At 42.6% G+C, this 18,047-nt stretch overlaps 1 protein-coding gene across 4 annotated transcripts in view; it reads right to left on the bottom strand.

Annotated features, from left to right (window-relative positions):
- Positions 1-3,417: 3,417 nt before the first annotated feature.
- NUP93 (nucleoporin 93) overlaps positions 3,418-18,047 on the bottom strand; it is a 79,109-nt gene continuing 64,479 nt past the window's right edge. For all 4 annotated transcript variants that reach the window (XM_058034056.1, XM_058034055.1, XM_058034057.1 and 1 more), the window contains 12 exons: positions 17,276-17,441; positions 16,409-16,502; positions 15,141-15,332; positions 14,787-14,913; positions 14,602-14,674; positions 14,228-14,272; positions 12,795-12,911; positions 12,051-12,169; positions 10,050-10,167; positions 9,595-9,678; positions 8,758-8,886; positions 3,418-4,209 (listed from right to left, as the gene is read on the bottom strand). In XM_058034056.1, coding sequence (XP_057890039.1) covers positions 4,099-4,209; positions 8,758-8,886; positions 9,595-9,678; positions 10,050-10,167; positions 12,051-12,169; positions 12,795-12,911; positions 14,228-14,272; positions 14,602-14,674; positions 14,787-14,913; positions 15,141-15,332; positions 16,409-16,502; positions 17,276-17,441 — 1,375 coding nt within the window. In that variant the 3' untranslated portion in view covers positions 3,418-4,098. The remainder of the gene's footprint in view (positions 4,210-8,757; positions 8,887-9,594; positions 9,679-10,049; positions 10,168-12,050; positions 12,170-12,794; positions 12,912-14,227; positions 14,273-14,601; positions 14,675-14,786; positions 14,914-15,140; positions 15,333-16,408; positions 16,503-17,275; positions 17,442-18,047) is intronic.

Genomic DNA, 18,047 nt, shown 5'->3' with positions numbered 1-18,047 from the left:
CTGCAAACCCACCGTGTAGAGCAGACTCAACTTCTCAGCACCACAGCAAAGGAAGCCTGTGAAAAGAAAAGAGATGGTGATTCAGCCAGCTGCCAGTAACCGCTCCCAGTGGGAACACACAGGTCATCTCCCATCTCTTCCAGACACCATTTCTATCTTTCCAACTTCAAACCCAGAGAGAAAGAGGACAAAAATGCTGGCACAGGGACATGAACAGAGGCAGTATTTGAGTGCTGTCCCACCCCAGGGATGCAGAACTGGAATTAACAATATCCTCTCACTTCTTCCAGGCTGCAAGGAAAACATTTTGCTTCTTTGATAGGCTGGGGTGATAAGGGTTAGGAGAGTAACAAAACCAAAAGAAGTGCATTGAAATAACTTTTTCTGAGCACAATTCCTTCAGCTCCTGCAAGGAACAAGGTCCAAGCAATGTCTTAGACAAATGCAGAAGTAGGAAATGGTGGTGAACAGAGAAGTCACCTCATTTAGCAGGTCTACTCCAGCCAGGGGGTCTGGAAAACAATGAAAAATCAGACTGAGATGCAAAATCTGCATTCAGCAGGGAAATCCATGAAAAGGCAGAGGAGTAGGAATGTAACCCATAGGCAAGTACCCTGACTATGGCCAGCATATTCTGGGGTAATGGTGAAAATACTTAAAAGGATTCATTTTGTTGTCTGGACTAGAAAAACCTCACAGGGAGAGCTGAGAATACAGGACCCACTGACACCAGCTTTCTTAGTGTTTAAGAGGCCATCAAGGCACATTTCAGCAGTGCCAGTTCCCACAGGGGCTGACTGTCTTCCCTTAGCTCAGCACAGTTTTTACCAGATTAATCCTGGGCATAACTTTTAACTAATTTTTTTCCTACTGGGCTGGTAACATAGAACAGAAGTTTACAGCAAGTATTTCTAGATCTCCCTGCAACTCCCCTGTAAAACCAGAGCACCTCACTCAGCCCTTGGTCCTTGGAGGAGGTGCAGCTTTAGGAGCTGCTGTGCTGGAATTGCAGCATGTGTGGATGTTTCAGAACCACAGAGACACACAAACTGTGGAACACAGACCTGGAGACCGCCTGCCTCTGCTGTACCCACACCAGAACAAGATTGTTACACGCTCTCACAGCAAACACCTTTTCGCTTTTCCCTCTAATCTCCTGCAGCAACACAAGCTTCAGCTTGCGTATTTGACTCAAACCAATGAGTCACCCTTGGGATGCATCTCATCTACCTGGAGGATCTTTAGTGCCAGGGATTAGTCCCAAGGTAGGAAAAAGCAGATGGAATTATCCTAAACTTAATTTGTGCTTGCTTTGTGTATAAAGAGCAGAGCTCCACTGACGTAGAGAAGATTTGTCAGTTTTTACTCAGAATGAATTCAGCTCAGATGAACATTGCTGGCTCTGCTGCACACTGTGCACTACTCCCTGTTGTAAAGGGAGTGCATGGTGACACCACAGACTATACCAAACAAAAGGCATGAATTTAGGGGCACCCCAAAAAACCCTTCCAGCACATAAGCTATTCAGAAAAGGCTAAGCTTGTAAATTAGCAAAGTCAGAGTGATGGTGCAAAACCTGAAGGAGCAGAAGCTGATTGTTCTCTCCAGCAGAATAAACATGATGTGGAGGGAAAACAAGGACATCTGGAAAACTATGGGGGTGCCTTATTCAGCAAAGCACAGGACGTGCATCAGCATCTACCTCAAAGCCCTTGGAGTCATGCAGAGGAGTCAGGTTTGCCAGAGCCAGGCTCAGGCACTGAGCTGGAACCTGCCACTCTGGGGAATGTGGGAAGATGGATGGGATGTAACATTCACCACCTAAGAAGAAATCACAGGGCAATCAACAAGTAATAAATTAACTCCAAATATCTGTGGCTCTTTCTGTTATACCCACAGTCTCTTATCTTGATGGAAATGGGGCCTTACCTTTTCAGGCTTAGTCTTGGGACTTGGACTCCCTGGGGTTTATTTCCCATCTGTCCATCACAGAAGGATCATCTTGAATTTTGAAAGATGAAATAATTCAGTCTCTGGTTAGCTTAAAAAGCGGCCAAAGGCTGGAATCACAACCACTGGGCACAAAGAGAGGAAAGTATGTACAGACATCAACTTTCCCAACACCCAAGAAGGCCGAGAAGCACCAGAAAGCACCTGCTATAGCCTCCTTGAAGGGCAGATGGAGAAAGGGTACTGTACTGCTTACAGAAGGTCCCCAGGTTCAACAATGGACATCAGAACATGCCAGGGAGGCAGCATGAGAGCTCTCCTGAGCAGGGGATGGGCAAGAGGCAGGAGAACAAGGTCCTGAAATGGCAACACTAAGAGCTGAGCCCCAAAGGACTTCTGTTCCTGCATGAATGGCAGATCAGAGAGAGGGAATTACAGTGGGGAAGGTGGCCCTCACCCTTCCCAGAGTCCAGCAAACATTGTCCCTCTCTTGCTCAGGTCAGTGGTTGCCTGAGGACAGGTGCAGACCTGCCAGACTCTGTATGGGAGGTGATTTCATGCTGGGAGTAACTCAGGGACAGGGGCTGAGCACCAGCAAGGAAAACACAGGAGCAGAGTCATCCTGCAGGACTGCACCTGGGGCAGCCCTGGCCCCACCACCACTGTCCACAAACAGCAGGGAAGGTGCCTGCTCTCCAGGGAATGGGATCAGTTCTTACCTGAGATATGCCAAGAAGCATTTCTACACAAATACACCAGAAATGTTAACAGGCAATACAGCTTTCCACACTCACCTGCTGACATGTTTGTTAGGCAATTCCAGCCCACTCCCACCCCCAAATAACTCCTTGGTAACTCACCAACTCCCCTTTACCTGCAGGGTGTTGTCCAGGTCTCCCTCAGCCTTCAGTTGGGACAGTCCTGGCCATGCTAGAGGAGCTGTACACAGTCCCTAGCTCTATCCTCTGAGAGCCCAGCAGCTGGTTTACTAATGCTGAGAGACATGGACTGGGGTGACTGGCAAGCCCTCTGCTTCCTGTCCAAAAGGTGGACAAAACTTATGCTACAACATTTCTGGTGAAAAAATGAGGAAAATTGTCATCATGTCAGCCAGAAATTCCTCCATCCCAGTAAACAAAGACATTGCAAAATGGAGATGAATTCTCTCCCATGACAGCTATTACCATACAAAGGCTGAAATCAGCCTCTGCATTTTGCTGCCTGGTCTGCATTCCAAATGCCTCATGTTCTCATACCCCAGTAACACAAGAGGGTGAGACAGCAGCAGGGGAGCAGCAAGAGTAACCACCAACATTCCTCCCATTTTTTTCAAAGATAGGCAGTTACATTAAAACTAAAAACTTCTACTGTAGCTCAAAACACTTAAAGGTAACCGTTTTTAAAGCCCTTTGCTTTTGTAGGGCTCACGTTTCCTGCTAAAGCAACAGTAATATCCACCCACACCCAGCACAGCCTCACCTGGGCCTCTCTGGCTCAGCTTCCTCACTTCTGGCGAACTCCACAGGGGCCCACTTGGAATGCAACTGACTAAAATTCATGTGTTGCTCACAAAAAACACTCCTACCAAAATATACCTGTTTCCAACCCAGCTGTTCCTGCAGAAGCTTCAGGAGAGCTGCAGGGCTGTGAGCCCCTGGCTCAGCACAGGGGGTCTGTGCAGCACACAGAGCAGCAGCACATGTGCCACACGAGACAATGGGACAGACTGATGGCAGTGTGTCACAGGGGGGACTGGGGCATCACACACATTTTCAACACTTAACACGCATCCAAAACCCCCTAAAGCTTCTCAGCTCTAAGTACATTTAGCAACAAATCAGAGTTTTCTTCTCCATATCCTCTTCTGCTATAAAATTCCTGTCCCTACTACAGAGCTATGATTTCTTTTTCTGCATAGCCTATTAACTAATTAAGAATTTCTAAATGCAAACCAATTGAAAATAAAATTAATAACAACATAAAAACACAAGAATCGGTGAAAATTAAAATGTCAAAAACAAATATCAAAACCAAAGAAATTTATTTCTGTCAACAAAAATACAGAATACAAAAAATGACACTGGTCCCATGGGCCCTCTGAACGTACTAAAGACAGGCACAGGCTGCTGCACCCCAGGCAAGCTGCTGCTAATTCATGAGGATCTCCATTTGCACCAGTCTTGCATTCGTGTCTCCTGATGTTCTGTATGGGATCATCCCAGCAAACATTATCAGCGCCCGAGCCTGAGACTGAAGTTGCTAAAAAAGAGAAAAACAAAGTACAGTTACTTTAGTATTAAAAAAAATACAATACTCTTCAAACAAACACATGCAATCTTTTCATCTCAGAGCTGCTCTCTAGAAAAGGAACCTCTGCATTTCAAAGAAAATCCAATTATTCCCTTTTCCAACCATTAAAAGCACGTCAAGTTACCCTTCTGCTTAAAAAATAATCCCATCTTATTTGAAAATACCTAAGAAAAAACATTTTCAGCAATGTGGGGCATTGCTGTACTGCAGCAATCTTGTAATTTCTGCATGAACTGGGCTTTCCCAGGGCAACAGGATCCCTTGCAACCTTGCAAAACATAAAGTTGATCCTGTTGAAATGCAGCATAAATGTTCTCAAAGCAGAAGTACTAGAAATGAATCAGAGATGCCCCCCACACACCTGGAGATCTCCAGCATCACCCTGCAGCAAACCAATCTCCTCAAAGGCTCTTCCTGCCAATAACACAACGAGAGCAGAGGCACCAAGCCCACTCAGACCTTTGCCCAAAGCAACCAAATCCCTTCTTGCACAGCAGAAGACTACAGAACAGCTGAAGGATTTCAGGAATAATTTGTTTCATTTGTTAAAACTGTTAATAAAGTAAAAGGAAAGTAATTTCAATAACTGGTAGGAGTCAAGAGAATACAGAAACCCCAAATCTTTGTAGAAAACTGTTCAGACTGCTTTGATTGCTAACAGGTGTTTCTTCTTAAATATTAAGCATCTCAGATTTACTGTACTGGAAGATCCAACTGTTCAAATCCTGCTTTCACCTACTGCCTTCAGGGAAAGCCAAAGGTTTTTAGGTTGCTATTGGTGTGTGGATGGTAAATCTGATAGCAGGAACTTACAAACTGAGAAGTGACTGAAGCCCATTCCATGGTTGGGCACTGTTATAAACACCAGGGTGATGTTAAACCAGTCTGTAATTCAACAGCCACAGAGAAACTGTGGAGGCTGATAATGGAAAAGCTGTGAGAGTTTTGCCTGGACTGACCTAACTGCCAACATCTCCCAGGACAGTTTCCCTCCCAAGCTGTCAGTCACCACCAGTGGATTGACAACTGGATAAGGTGGCCTGGAAATCACTCACTCTGCTCCTGTCAGTGTCTCCCAGCCTGCTCCCAAATGTGTCACACAGTGAGGCTGTGTAATTGTGTCTGAGCTGCTGCTTTTCAGTGGAGGTCAAAACAGGTGGTAGATGAAAAAAATAAAAGCTTGTCAAGGTGTCTGACTTTAAAGTTAAAGTATTAAGAGGCAAAAACTCTCACCATGACTAAGAAAGGTTGAGGAGGGGTGTGAGTTACTGTTCTCTTTACCTTTACAGGAGCAATGATACCAGAGCTGGTCTATTTTCAAAAATCAAACCAATACTTTGGGAAGAACAAACAGAGGTCTGCAGAGGTTAAGAGTGGCCTGGAGGGCTAGATGTTCTATTGGCTGTAATTACTTAATGAACATTACAGTTACTTGCAAATTTTAAATAAGACCATAGATAATTAAAAAAAATTAATTCCATTGCATTCATGACCTAATTTTGCCAAGATAATGCCTTTGGGCTGCTGCAGAGAGTTCACCACCCCTGACTGGGGTGAGGAGCCTATGACTTTGCTGTCATGCACTCACAGCATCTGGGTCAGGGCTGTCACCACAGCCACAGTTTCCAGGACTGCAGGCTGGGCTCCCTGCAATCTCTGCCTGAAATCTGACAAAATGGATCAGGCCAAGTGGGACAGGACTTTGTTCCCTTATTCCCAAAACTAATTAATTATATACATAAAAGAAAAAATACCTAAAACAGCTTGGGTGATTTCATTCTGAAATAAACACAATGCAGAAATGCCAGCTCTGCCCCCAAACCTGATCTTTTCTAGTCCACCTCCAAAGTGGGACAGATGTTTTGCAGAGATCATTACTGGGTTCAGGGGGCTCCAGCAGTTCTATTCCCCCTCCATCCTGCCAGGTCCTTGCTGTTCCTGCTGAAGTCCCACCCATGGCAGCAGGATCTTGCTCAGGGTGGGTTTGCAGAGCTGTGCTTGGCACCAGAGCGAGATTCAAGGGCTCTGATTTCCTCTCTGGGGATGCTGCTCCCTGCTATGTAGAATAAGCCTCAGAGTTACAAACAGCAACTATCTTTTCTTCTGATGAACAGAGGGATCTGAATGTGCCTGTTCTGATGAAGCTAAAGAAAAGCCAGGGATTTCAAAGACCTGTTCAAGGAAAGGTAATTTTTCACTTGCATTGTCTACTGGGCAATGTGTTAAAACTTCTGAAAGGGTCTGATTTCCCCAGATTTGCTTCCCCAGAGAACATGGAAAAGCTGCCCTTCTCCAGGGAAGTTCAGGAGACAAATTCTTGTCATGCACAGCCTGCTGAAGCTCATGTCTGCCATCTCTGTCCAGGTGAATGAGGTTTTGCTGAAGGAACACCTCTCTCCCCACATCTGTAATGTCCTCATTTCTTCACAACACTAAAATTGCCTGAGTTGCCTCCCAACTGAAACAACATAAATTCCCTGCTCCTGCAGTCTTGGAAGAAATTCTTCAGGGTAAGAAAAAAGGGCAACACATGTAAAGCCATTCTTACCCTACCTTCCATGTGCCCATGCCTGCTATGATTTTTGCACACACAAATCTTCAGGCAGACAGGAGCTACAGAGTGGTAGATTTTTCTCTTGTTAATCCTCCATTTGCAGATCTATGCTCCCTTTGTGACACTCCTGTCACACAGCTGTTCTCTTATCCCCTCCCTGACAGAGAGGCAGTGGACACTTGTCCCCTCTGATGGCAAAGCACAGCTTGTACTGCACACAGCAGCCTGTGTGACTCAGAATCCCTGTGCTCCCAGCATCACTGCCTCCCTGCTGCCATGAGATCCCATCACAGGGCCTGGAGCTTGATTAACAAAACTTGAAGCCTGAAATAAAGAAAACTTTCAAGGGTTTTTAGCAGGGTACAACATCAGCTCATCTCAACAACTGTGGTAACACAAGAGTGCAGAGCAGGTTTATGAAGTGGTGTCACACTGAGCACATTGTGGACATGATACAGTATCATGGTGGCCTCCTTCCACACAAACCTCTGCCAGTAAAGCTGCTAAACCCAATCAGCCCAGGGTACTCATCCTGAGCTGGCACCTGACAGCACTCCACCCCTATGGAAATGGTAAATCCTTCTACATGAGGCATAAGACTAAAATCACAACATCAAAACAACCAGCTCACTTGGAAAACAAGGAGCTAAGGCATTCTTTGCTCAGTGCCAACCTCCTGAAGACACACAGCAGGAAACAACAGATTGTGTCAGCCTGGGACTTCTTCCCACATGCAGGGTTTAAGGTGTGCACCCTTCTCCAGTGCTGCTGATCTGGAGTACAAGCACCCTTGTGAGGCAGGATCCCATAGCTCTTATAGGCTGTGCCCCAGCACAAAAGCTGTACCACTACCTAAACCTTTTATTTTTCTATGTAATTTAAAATGCTACTAAGACTTTTACCAATATTACAATTTACAGATCAAAGGCACTTCAGTAGCTGACTAAAGCCTGGAATAAAGCTGGCTATGGCCCAAGTTGGTTTTTCACTCTCAAAAGGAGTTGATATTTATTTTCTAATCTGTTAAGACAGGATGAATGGTTTAGCCTTGGTTTCAAGTGCCTGCAGCAGCTTTAACTTATTAAGAGTTACAAGACCAAAGATGGCTGGAATTAAGCTGTGAACCCTTCTGCTCAACCCCTCATGTTAGCAGGTGAGTGCTCACAAATCTGGCTGTGCCATTTAAATGCTGCCTATTCTGCAGCTTGCTGGAGGTGGAGGCTCCTATCAGTGGCTTGGGGAAATGCCTCTGCAGCAGCTGGAGCAGTGAAGTGAAACCCACCGTGGTCATGCATTTCAACAGCAGCCAGAGTGCTGCAAGCTGCCCACTCCCTGCAGGGGCAGCAGAGCAAGGCTGGCCATCACCAAGGGGAGGTGCTCCAGCATCTTGGTGTTTCACCCAGAGACACCTGGAAAATGTTGGCCTGCATCACTACAGAAGCAAGCTGAGGGGAAGAGTCAAGGAAGGCCCTTCTAGCAGAAATGGGCACTTGCTCAAATGACAGGAGTGGCAATCAGGTGCTTAAAAAGCAACAGCTCAGTTGGTAAGGCAGCAACATCAACATCCTAGAGACGCTGCAATGTTCCCATTTGCTTTACTATCTAAGAAGCAAAGGGGACACTTGTTTTCTCTTGATAGGAGATGAAAATAGATGTAATATCTCCATTAGCTCAATGTTATTTAAAGCAGTATCACAGACTCAAGAATGACTTAGGCTAAAAGGGACCTTAAAGATCATCCAGTTCCAACCTTTCCTTACACAAAGCTGAAGGCATCAGAGACCAGCCTTGAGACTAAGTAACTGGACAAGCTCAGTAATAAGTAACTGAGCAAGCCAAAACCAAGACCATTAGAGATTCCCAGTTACTTGAAGCCCAATCTCTTGAAACCAGCAGAACAGGATATAGGAAAAGTTGTAAGACAGTGAGAATTCTATTCTTACCGAATCTCTGTCTTCCATTACCCGCTGGGGTCTGGCAGGAGTGGTTGGGCTTGTGCCTTTCATCCTCTTATACTTGGTGAATAAAATATTCATGGTTGCAAGCAGGACTTCAGATAAATTGTGCTTGATCTACACAAAGAAGGGGGAAAAAAGACACATTGCAACAAAAGGAGGTTGACAGAACCATGAGCCTTACTATACAGATTCCTGTAACAGTCAGAGGTGTGATGGTTACCCCTGCTATGACTGCACTATCCAGCAGAAACTCTACCCAGAGCTTTGAGACACACATGCCTAATGGCTGCACCTTCCTGGTTGATAGCAGCAGGTCAAATAAGACCCAAAGCACTCAAATACACACAACCACTGCCTAAAAAAGAAGTGTCACCCTCCAGTTAAAATAGTTCAAGAGCAGTAATGGCTTTCCACTATGCTTCATTTGCTAATGGACAAATCTATTAATTCCTGTAATTCAGAGGGAAGGAAACACCCTACAAATGCTTAGTGACCATTAAGAGCACGGAAGAACTAAGCTACCAGCAAGTTAAAAGTTTTCAACATTCTGAATTCTTGAATAAAACTCAGTAAGTTCAGGGAGACTCACATCTGCAGATACTTTCTTCAAAATGGAGACAGGATTTCTGGGTACGGAATTCTAATGCTCAAAAGAGCAGCATTAAGAAGAAAAAGTTGCAAGCCAAGAGTATACTTGTATTAAATCAAAAAAATCTCATCCTTTTTCTCTGCTAAAGAATAAGAATGATGAGATGACAAGGTTTTAAGATCCTTTTAACAAAGCCAAAGGCTTTAGGAAGCTGAACCCAAGACATGACTTACCTCATCGCTGAAATTCCGGAAGGCAGCGACTCTCTCCTTGACGCAATCCTGGCTAAGAGGTACAAGCTTCAGGCGCTCAATAATCTTCAAAAAGAAAAGCAGGAATCAGGACAGATAATCAGCATTCTATGTGCCAGATATTAATAAAGTGTGTTCTTGAAGTGTTAATGAAATGCTTCTGTTTCCATTCAAGAGAATTCATTTCATTGTCATTTACTGGTTTATCTCCTCACTTTGTTAAGCAACAGGAATATTTTGTTCAGTCTACAAAATAGCGACAGGAAGATCATCTTGTTTATCAAGCAACAGGGAAGAAACACCTTTTTAAATTTCTATAACACTGCAGTCCCTCCTAACTCATTAAATAAAATTTTTAAAGTGATGTTATTTGAGACATTCTGGGCTTTCAAGGGCATTAGGAAGGCTAGACTTCAAACAGAACTCTTAAAACTTACATCAAAGGCCCTGTCAACGTGACCAGCGTGATATTCATCAAAAAACGTGATTAAGTCTAGCAGAAGGTAGAACGTGGAGTCAATGGATTTCTTTGCACTTATCCCCTGTGCTTTGTACCTGAAAGAAATTGTGTTACAGTTTTATTGTGCAAAATGGCAACCATTTATAACTGTGCCCTTGCAATTCTTGGAAGTGGAGACATCAAACTCAAGGACAGAAGGCATTTAACAAAGGACAGCTTTCATTTTCCTTAACTGGGAGGCAGAATTTTCACAGGTTGTGGTTTTTTAAAAACACTGTTAATCACTTCCAGTTTTGCAAATCCAGCATTTGTTTCCTTTAAAATGTTTACATTTCCCACATTCATGGGGAAACAGTGCCAGGCAGCAGAGACCCACAAGGCAAGCTCTGTAGCAGCATGTTTAACACGCTGTGTTACAGCAGACAATCCTCCAGCACAACTGCCTGCTTCAGGCAAGAAGTTAAGACTTGAAAGATGGATTAAGAGTTCCTGCACACCCTCAGGAGCTACACTGGCTCTGGGATGAACTGGAGGGCTGCCTGCTCTCACTCCTAACCGCATAAGGGCACAAAGAAGCTGTTTCACCTTTTTGTTGGGTGTCTTCCCTGCTCCAAGAGCATCACAAGAACACACAGGAGGAATGCTGCATCCCTACAGCACTGTCATCAGGACAGTACACACGGAAAAGCCCTTTAAAAAGCCCTGTTAAAGTCTTACATTTAACTGGCAAGAAGATGTGCTACTCAGAACTGCTCTGGCTTTGCAATCACTCAGGTTTGCAGCTGTGAAGTGACACTATTGCACAGCAGTATTTAGTGGTTTCAGACAGATCAAAGAAATGTAGCAAAGCAAAAAAGCCCATTACAGCCTTTGCTGAAGCTTTAACTCCAGCCATAGATTTAATTCTCTTTAATGTCTGCCACCAAATCAGTCTCTCACCAAGTCAATACAGCACCAATTTTCACTTGATCCCAGCCTGCCCAAATGAAGCAAAGGCTGACTAGGAGTGACTGGCAAATGCCACTTGTCAAAAGAAGAAAGGCAAAGGGCTCTGATGGAAATCAATACATTTCTGTATTTGTCTTCCCAATTTCAAAGTGCCAGCAAGTGGGCTTGGTTTATTTTTATTCTCTTTGCAGCTCAATGGTTGATAAAAGTCAGTAAGGTATTTCTCACAGGAATCCACATTTTGCTCTAGTAAAACACAGGAATTGTCCCTGGCAGCCACTGTGACAAGATGAATTATTTAAAAAATATCATGGACATATTTTGCAACTACAGCTTTTCAGAATGAGGTTATTCCTCACTTTTAGCTGCTAATGAATCTTGAGCACTGATGTCTCTCAAGCACATACCCTAATTACTACAGAGACAGGGCAGGGGACATTCCTTTCAGTTGCTTCCTTTTTTCTGGACACCACACTGTACTTGGCATTAATATAACAGGCTGTGGAAGTGAGGTGCACTTCTTGCATTAGCCACATACATTTCATCTTAAATACTCCCTTTTTAGCCTTCATTAAAGCAACAGTTTTCAAACAGCTACCAAACTATTGTTACAACTCAGAATTACTGGGTTTGTAGCTCTCTCTTAATACTATTTCAAACAAGTGAATTGCATGCAACAACTCAGCAACTCAGTTACAATATTTTGCCTTAAAAATAATATAAAACATACAATTCATGTATGTATTGCTCCTTAACAGACTCCATCTCCAGCTGGCAATCCTGATTCACCTACAGATAAAACTTCTTGTCAAATTTACCTGACCTGCCCCTGAAGATTTCTGGTTTCAGTACTGCAAGCCATCATGAGCAGGACAGGGTAAATTCTGACCCCTTCTTTGTCTTTCTAAATATACTGCTGTGGATGCCACAGCGCAGCCTGCAGAAACAGGAGGAACTAACAGCCACAGCTCTGACAGTCCCAGGTGATGCTGAGGTGAATCACCCAGCCCTGCCCCTGCCTGAGCCTTACCTCTCAGCAATGGAATGGGCCATGTTCTTCAAACGCTCCTTGTTTGACTGGGGAGTGCTGATCTGGGGAACAACTGGACTGAGCAGCTTGTTCATCAGCTCTAAAACTTTGTCAGGGTTCTGTTGGCATTAAAGTTACACAAATAAAAGGAGCATGATGAAATGTGATGTCTTAATCTCATTGAAAAAGCAGAAAAGTCTCATGCAGTGATGCCTACTGCAAGCCCAGAGCCACTTCCCTCCCATAAAGAGTCAAGATCATATTAGCCACAAGCAACATAATGCTGCTCGGTCACAAGAAAAAGCATTTCCCCCTAGTTTTTTCTCTAAAACAGTGGTTATGGTTGTATCCACCTCTATTTTCAAAGGAAACAAGAGTACTCAGTATAAAGACCAACAATTTTAGACTTCAGTTCAACATCTATGAAACTGGAAGAGTACACTCCAGGTAAATAACTGCACTAGACTGAATTAAATCATGCATGGGGCACTCTCTTCAAAAGAGCGCATTGATCAGGACCACAGTGTCCTAAATCAGAATCCCTGGAGTGCAATCCATCTGGATGTGCTAACTGAAACATCTCTCCATGCAGCCCATGGCTCTGTTCTTCCAGCAGCAGAAATAAACTGCTTGAATAAGGGCAATTCAATCTCCGAGATGAAATTTAACCTCCTAATCACAGGTAGACTGTTTGGAAGGAAAAAAGGTGAACCAAGTACACAAGGCAGCCCACAAGACATGTACCTTTGCAAGGTCATAGAGTTTTGCAGCTTCTTCAAACAATCCTTTATTTTCTGCTGCAGAAGCCACTTTGTTAATAATGGATTTTGTGTCACTTGTAAACTTGTCTATCACTCCAGGCTAAAGAGGTGAGACAAAAATGAAAAGAGAAAAGAGGAATCAGAAGGCTCAAACATTCCAGAATATTCTGTCAAGGCAATGAATATTTTACATGTTGGCTTATGATTGGAATAGCCTGTACATTTCCATGGGAATGTGCAAAAATGAGACATTAAAAATAGAATGAGCTCTTGCAAGAGGGACACTCTCCTATATGGAGTCAGCACTGAGACATCCTTGGTTTCTAATTCATTCAAAATGACCTAGATAAAATAACTCAGAGTTTGAGCTGTTAATTGCTGATGACACAGAGAAGAAAACACAAAAGACTTCAGCACACAGCATTCCAAGGGCTCCAGGGATGCAGTTTGTTTATACTGGCATGATAGGTTGCCAGTGAAATCTCACACATATAAATGAAAGGACAGAAGAATTTTAAAACAAATAATAAACATGTAGAATAAAAGAGATGAAAGAGTCAAGAATATCTGGAAATTACTGTAGTTGAGGATACAAAAATGAGACTATGTCATCTAGAAGAATTTATCTTAAAGCTAAAATTGTTGCCCTTAATCTTAAAATTAAGATGCAAATGATTCTGCAGTCTGCTTTACACAGAAATCTTCCAAAGTTGTCAGAGCAAACAGAAAAACTTCATTGATTATCTAAAATTTTCATCATTTGCATGCACTCCCCTGTTTGCAGGTAAAACCTTAAGGTTTCCTTTATCTTCTGACTGTGTAATCTTACATTTCACTATTAGGAAACTGCTGTTTTACACTGGAAGTAAGACCTGTCACATCTAAAAAATGGCTGAACTTTGATCCAGTACTTACTCTCACCTGTATGAAGGTCAGATCAGCTGTGGCTATGCTTGTGGTCTGTTAGCCCTTGCTCCTTTAATTACAAGGATTTTTCAAGGACTGCAATACATTTCTTCTGTGAGATGAATGAGGATGTCATAAACCATTTTCACATGCACACCTCAGTTAACAGAACACTCTCACACACCCACTTAAACTAAACTCCATTTCCTGCTGGGAAGACAAAATTATGACCTCACTAAAGTTACCTGATGCCATTTGCTTCTTCAGTTACTGTCTAGAGGAACATAGTGTGCCCTGCAGTTCCTGACCTGCCTTTTGTTAGGGCAGGTCACAGATTATTCGGTAAAAGGATCTCATATTGGGAGAACTAGAATGTATTCAAACACAGTAATAACTTAGCTAGTGAAAAACAGAAAGAAGCAAAATAGCCTCATGACTACTTTGGAAATCATACATAGGAAATCACACATAGGTGGTACTTTTAATATAAAATAAAAATTATGAACTCACCTTCCTACTACCATCCTTTTCCAGCTTTCCAAGAATCATGTCAAACTATATCCATGTAGATGTAAAGTAAGAAAAAACAGGAAAGAAAAATAGAGAGATCAATTGCACATATTTCATAACATATTTATTAAGTACAAAGACACAGTCATGGAATGAAAAACAGTGACCAATATAAAAAGTATTTGTAACTAAATAACAGGCAAAAATATATGATTAAATGTCTTGAACATAAGGCCATTGCAAGATCTTCTCTCATCTGGGTCTGCATCAGGCAGAAAGGACAGTCTTAGAGTTGCTTACTCTGACTAATAAAGGTTTTAGAGAAGAAGTGAATTTCAGTTTAACTGAGGAAGGCAAAACATGGCCAAACTCACCTCTCTGCTTTCAATTACTATTTCACTAACGCAACGCAAGAACATATTCTCTCCTTGGCTGTCCTTCTCATTCCTATAAAACAGAGAGAGGGAGAAAGGTACTCCTGTTTCTGAGAACTTTCCAGATAAGAATAATGAAACAGTAATAATTAGGAGAATAGCTCAAGACATATATTGGCTCCTACCTGAGAAAGTAAAAGTACTGCAGAGCTTCCCTTGGATCTGTTGATTCAAACTTACGGGTGTAAAGCATCAAAAGCCGCACAAAATTCAAACGTCTGACACCAGGAGGGTCACCAGCTTCATGGCTTACTGCAATGTCAGAAACAGCACTGTCAGAGAATCTAATACCAGGAAAATGCTGATCTTCATCTCAAATTAGTCAGAACCATGATCCAGAGCTCTAATGCAACTGAAGCAATTAAATGTTATGAAACTGTTCTGATAAATCTTCGATTAATCACATAGACCTGCAGTTTCTAGAGGGTACTCTGAGGGCTAAGAAAATATTCCTTTACTGTAAAGTCAATAGGACTTACATAGCTGTGCACTCTGCCCAGATGCTTTCAGGAGCAATTTTAACTCAAACAGGACCAAAGCAACATGAACAGCGTGACAGCGCAAGCGCTCTGTCCGGAAAAGAAAAGCAATTGCAGCTTCAAACTGTGCTGTCAAGAACAACACTTGGAAATAGAGGAACGGTGGCTGGTTCACTGCAAAATGTGATTCACCTGAAAAAAAACACAACACATAGCATTTTCACATTATTTTCATGATTTTGCAATCAGAGATGACTGACAGTGGATGCTTCCTGCCACAGTGCATCATTAGTGTTCATTAAGTGCCAGCTGAAATCAACACAGTACACAAAACTGAATTCTTGGCCACACATCACTGGCTCACCTACAACTGTACACTGCAGATTTAACATGAAGGACCACAGCATAAAGACATACTCAGAAAGTGAAACAGAATGAACAGTCACTCAGAAAAGTTCCTTTGTTCTTTTCAGACAACAAACCATCAACTCTGATCAACTGTGATAGATTCTTTAAAGACCACAACTTTTTGTCTTCTTTTATACTTACACCAAGTGGTACAAATAATGTTAAAAACCTGGATTTTCCTATTCAGTGACACCAACAGTAGCTTATTTTTCTTCTGCACACATTTTATCTCACACACATTATCTGAGTGTGAGTGGTACTACAAACTAGGCCATGAAGAATCAAATTCAGTGTATTTTGGACAGTTCCAAATGACTTAATTTTGATTGACTGTAAGACAATTACAGGAAAAAGTATACTGTGGATGTTCTTAAAACCTTCTGAAATGGAAGGAACTGTGACTTGAGCGCCCTGAAATTTGTTTGAAATACTAATTTAAGGGAAAAATAAACACTCAATGCACACAGTGGAAAAGCTTGGAAATACATGCCTACATTAGGTAGTGACTGCTTTTCTGTTCTGTGTTTCCAAAGCTGGAAGTTCTGCTAAAGGACTTTTGCATATTCATGGTGAGAGAAAGCAACCCACAATTAATGGATAAAGTAGAACCAGCAGCAGTGTTGCTCACAGATGAATATTAACACTCTGGATTGCTGGGAAAATATGGGACTCATTCATCATCTCTTACTGAAATCTGCCACGACTCCAGGGAGGCAAGCTGTCCATGGAGAGAAGATGCCTGTCACTAGTGGAGAGCTGCAGGGTTTTTGTGCAGTCTGGGGTTTGTGTAATAACAACTGGAAAGTGTCCTCAGCAGAAAAGCAGAGCCCCAAGTAAGAGAGCACTCTGTGGTTTCTCACCATAGTCCTCCAGCAGCTGCTTCTGGAACTGAGATAACGTCAGCCGGTCCTGCGGGGAGCTCGCGCCACCATCATCGAAACACACTTGGTTCAGCTAGAAAGCACATCCAAAAAAGAGAAGCACAGATATTTCTCCTTGCACTTATAAGATATTCATTCCATCTGAGCCCCTCCTAGGATTTGACCAACCGACTAGAAACTGCATCTAGTCACAACATCAGCTCCATCCACTGCTGGGAAGCAGAGATCTCTAAGGCAGCAGCAGCTCAAACCCACACAGAACCCTGGGGTTGTATCTGCATCCATCCATGCCAGCAAACTCTGACGTTGGGACTCTGAACACTCTCAAGCAGCATTTTTTGCTATAAATACAATAGTGACAAATGCATCATTCTACCACCCTTTTCCTGATAAACAGGAGAAACAGGTATATCAACCAGTATCTATCATGCCCTTGCCAAAACTGTAAGGACTTCAGAGACATTTACAGCATTGTGGCTGGTCAATTCACACTGACATTTCAGACATCCACCCAGGAAGGAGAATTCAAAGAATCCTCACTGCAGCAAGATGATACTGTTTGCAATAACAGGTGACAAAGATCAGTGTCAAATGAAGAACATGACACTTCCAAAGACAACTGTACCCAAACTAACACCTGATAGCACAGAGGAAAACAGAGCAGCCCTGGGATTCAGGTTCCCAGTCCTGCACTATTTTCAAGGTCAGGTCACATGCACTACATTGATGCAAAACATCAGATCTAGAAGTAGGAAGGGTAGCAGAGCAGTGGAGAAATGTGGTACCATTTAGACCTGTTCTTACAAAAAGAAAAACCAAACACCACAACCCCAACAACAGACTTACTTTTAGCCAAAGATAATCTTCTGTTTTATCAGCAACTTCACTCTGGTTGTCTGTAATGTCACAACGACCAATGATACAATAAACAGCCCTCTTGTAGGGGTCAGTGTTGTTCCTCAGAGCTCGTCTGTAATGGAGACGCAGTTTGTTCTCTGTGGCAGGAGACAATCTAAGGAAAAGAAAAGATGGAAGGAAAAGACATGAAACCCATTTTCCCTGTATGAGGAAACCTGGATACAAATCAATATAAAAAGGTTTATATCAACAGCAAAGGCATAATGACAGTAGGCACTGGCCAATATTTCTTGCATTTCCAGTTCATATCTGAAGGTAAAAATTTTGCATACATGAATTTAAACACACAATTAAAGTTATGGAGGATCACCTTCAAATGCTCACTGCAGGGAAAGAGTCCACATATGACAGTCTCTTTAGGGGTACAATAATACTGTGGCAGATGAGCTGTTCTTGTCTGACTCTGCTATTGCATCATTTCAGAAAAAGAGAGCTCACAACATTTTTGTAAGTCTTTGTGTTAGTAACCAACAAGTGAGTAGGTCATTGTACCATGAGGTCTTTCAGGAGAGACACTTTCATCATTATTAAACACTGTCATAATGTTCTTTGTCATTGTTTTTTTCTTGCAACCTCTTGTTGAGAATTTTATAGAATTTAATCAATAAAGCGTTCTAGACTAATGCATTGTTTGTCAAATCCGTAGGCAGAGCACTTTTTCATAGCTGTAATAAAAACAAAACAAATCTATTATGTTGTA

This window comes from Melospiza georgiana, chromosome 14 (assembly GCF_028018845.1).
Source record: "Melospiza georgiana isolate bMelGeo1 chromosome 14, bMelGeo1.pri, whole genome shotgun sequence".
In the NCBI taxonomy this organism is placed as follows: Eukaryota; Metazoa; Chordata; class Aves; order Passeriformes; family Passerellidae; genus Melospiza; species Melospiza georgiana.
The sequence above is the reverse complement of the archived record's forward strand: the minus strand, read 5'-3'. Positions and strand labels throughout refer to the sequence as shown.